This window comes from Apis dorsata, unplaced genomic scaffold, assembly GCF_000469605.1.
Source record: "Apis dorsata unplaced genomic scaffold, Apis dorsata 1.3 scaffold_293, whole genome shotgun sequence".
Taxonomy (NCBI): domain Eukaryota; kingdom Metazoa; phylum Arthropoda; class Insecta; order Hymenoptera; family Apidae; genus Apis; species Apis dorsata.
This window is the reverse complement of record NW_006263568.1, coordinates 968284-970048: the sequence shown is the minus strand read 5'-3', so window position 1 is coordinate 970048 and position 1765 is coordinate 968284. Positions and strand designations below refer to the sequence as shown.

General features: G+C 31.4%; 1 protein-coding gene across 2 annotated transcripts in view; it reads left to right on the top strand.

Moving 5' to 3' along the window:
- LOC102676651 (elongation factor-like GTPase 1) overlaps nt 1–1765 on the top strand; it is a 28191-nt gene that overhangs the window by 25745 nt on the left and 681 nt on the right. Inside the window, exon 4 of one of the 2 annotated variants that reach the window (XR_422014.2) lies at nt 1184–1441. Coding sequence is in view for 1 of the 2 variants with exons in the window: in XM_006617200.2 (XP_006617263.1) it covers nt 1184–1371 (188 nt within the window). In the remaining variant the exon portion in view is untranslated. The remainder of the gene's footprint in view (nt 1–1183; nt 1442–1765) is intronic. The other variant, XM_006617200.2, reaches the window with a different exon arrangement.

The window sequence follows — 1765 nt, the reverse complement described above, 5'->3', positions numbered from 1 at the left end:
ATATATATATATATTTGTAATTCATTCGTTCATTCCTTTCCATTTCTTCATTGCTACAAATTAGAATTTTTTTTCTCATTTTAACTTTTCTTTCTCTTCCTTTGTTTCCATGTATTTATGTATAAGTATAAATTTAAACGTGTAAATGCGCGAGAAAAGAACTCGAAGAATAACGATAGATGTACGCGATAACCTCGTTAAAAAAGGCTAAATCTCTAATCTATGATCTTTTCTTTTACATACGTTTAATTATACTGCGATTTCATGTGCAATCTTTTAACTCATAAATAATACATGCATCTTTAAAATCTAAGTTTTATTTTTACCTTTGAAGATTTGTTTTCCTGTTGTGTTGGCGATAATTCATTACAATGTTTTAATAAATTCGCTCCATCTCCATTTAGAGAACCACTGTGTGTGTGGCATGAATGAATTCTTGCCCGTTGAGAGAGGAGCAAGACTTGCTTACGATTCGACGAGGAGTTTGAAAACAAGGTGGGGTTGAGAGAGTAGAGCATCGAGGTAGAGAAGCTAGTAGAGAGGGGGATTGTAGCGTTGGAAGTAAAGTTATAGAGGTGAAACTCTCAACAGCGAGATTGCAGCATAGTAGGGAGAGAAAAGGAAATAGCGAGGGAGAGAGGGAAATGTGTTTGTATGTATGCATGTGGTACGCAGTGAGATCGTAACGTTACCACGAGTAGGTAAAAAAAGGGGATACACCAGATTCTTGCATGTACCGGCAATGGGAGAAGGATGGAAAAGGGCAGGTGAGTGCAGGTGCCGCAACCTACGACCGGAAACTATGTTCTTTACTCTTTGACTGTAAATGCTGTGCAACTCTATGTCTTCACTCTATGTCCTAGCGAAGAATCTCGACCGACAGAGAAAGAGATCTTCTTAACTGGGAAAGGAGACATTATCCGTGTAACCTAGAAATCTTTTTCGATGATAAAACATCTTCTCCTATATATCTTTTATATAGTGTATGAAATTTTGTTTAAAATATACTGTTTCAAAATATATTATATTTTGAAGAAAAGTATAATTCAAAATTATTATTAAAATAATGTAGAATTTTTAAATTTGTTATATATTTAATATAATAATATAAATTAATATATTTATAATAAAAAAAAAAAATAAATAAAGAAACAGAAAAGAAAAAACAATTTTTTTGTTTCAGGGAAATTATATGCGGTATTTGGAAAAAGACAAGGACGAGTGATTGCCGCGGAAAGTGCCCTCGGATTTGGTGGACAATTTCGCGTACTTGCAACTTTACCTGTACCGGAGAGTTTTCAACTTGCCAGGGAACTGCGAACTCAGACATCCGGGCTGGCCAGTCCTCAACTGGTTTTCAGTCATTGGGAGGCAAGTTTTTCCATATAAAGGGAACACGCGGTCAATATCTCGATATTTTTCCACTTTTCAATATCACGAAGTAATTATTAAATATTCGCAAAAATATATAGAAATATTCTTTATTTTTCTTTGGTCAATTCTATATTATTAATCAATTTTATATTATAATTAATCAATTATTAATTAATTACAAAAATCAAAATGATTTTTTCCCCAATAAATATATTTATTTATTTATTTATCTATGTTTATGTAGATCTTTATTTATTTTTATTTTTCTAACTATTTCACGAAGAAAATGATATACATAAAGTTATATATATATATATTCTAAATATGAATAAATTAGCATTTCATGATTTGATAAAAATATCAAGAAATTTAATCCGCTTAACAAGGCTAT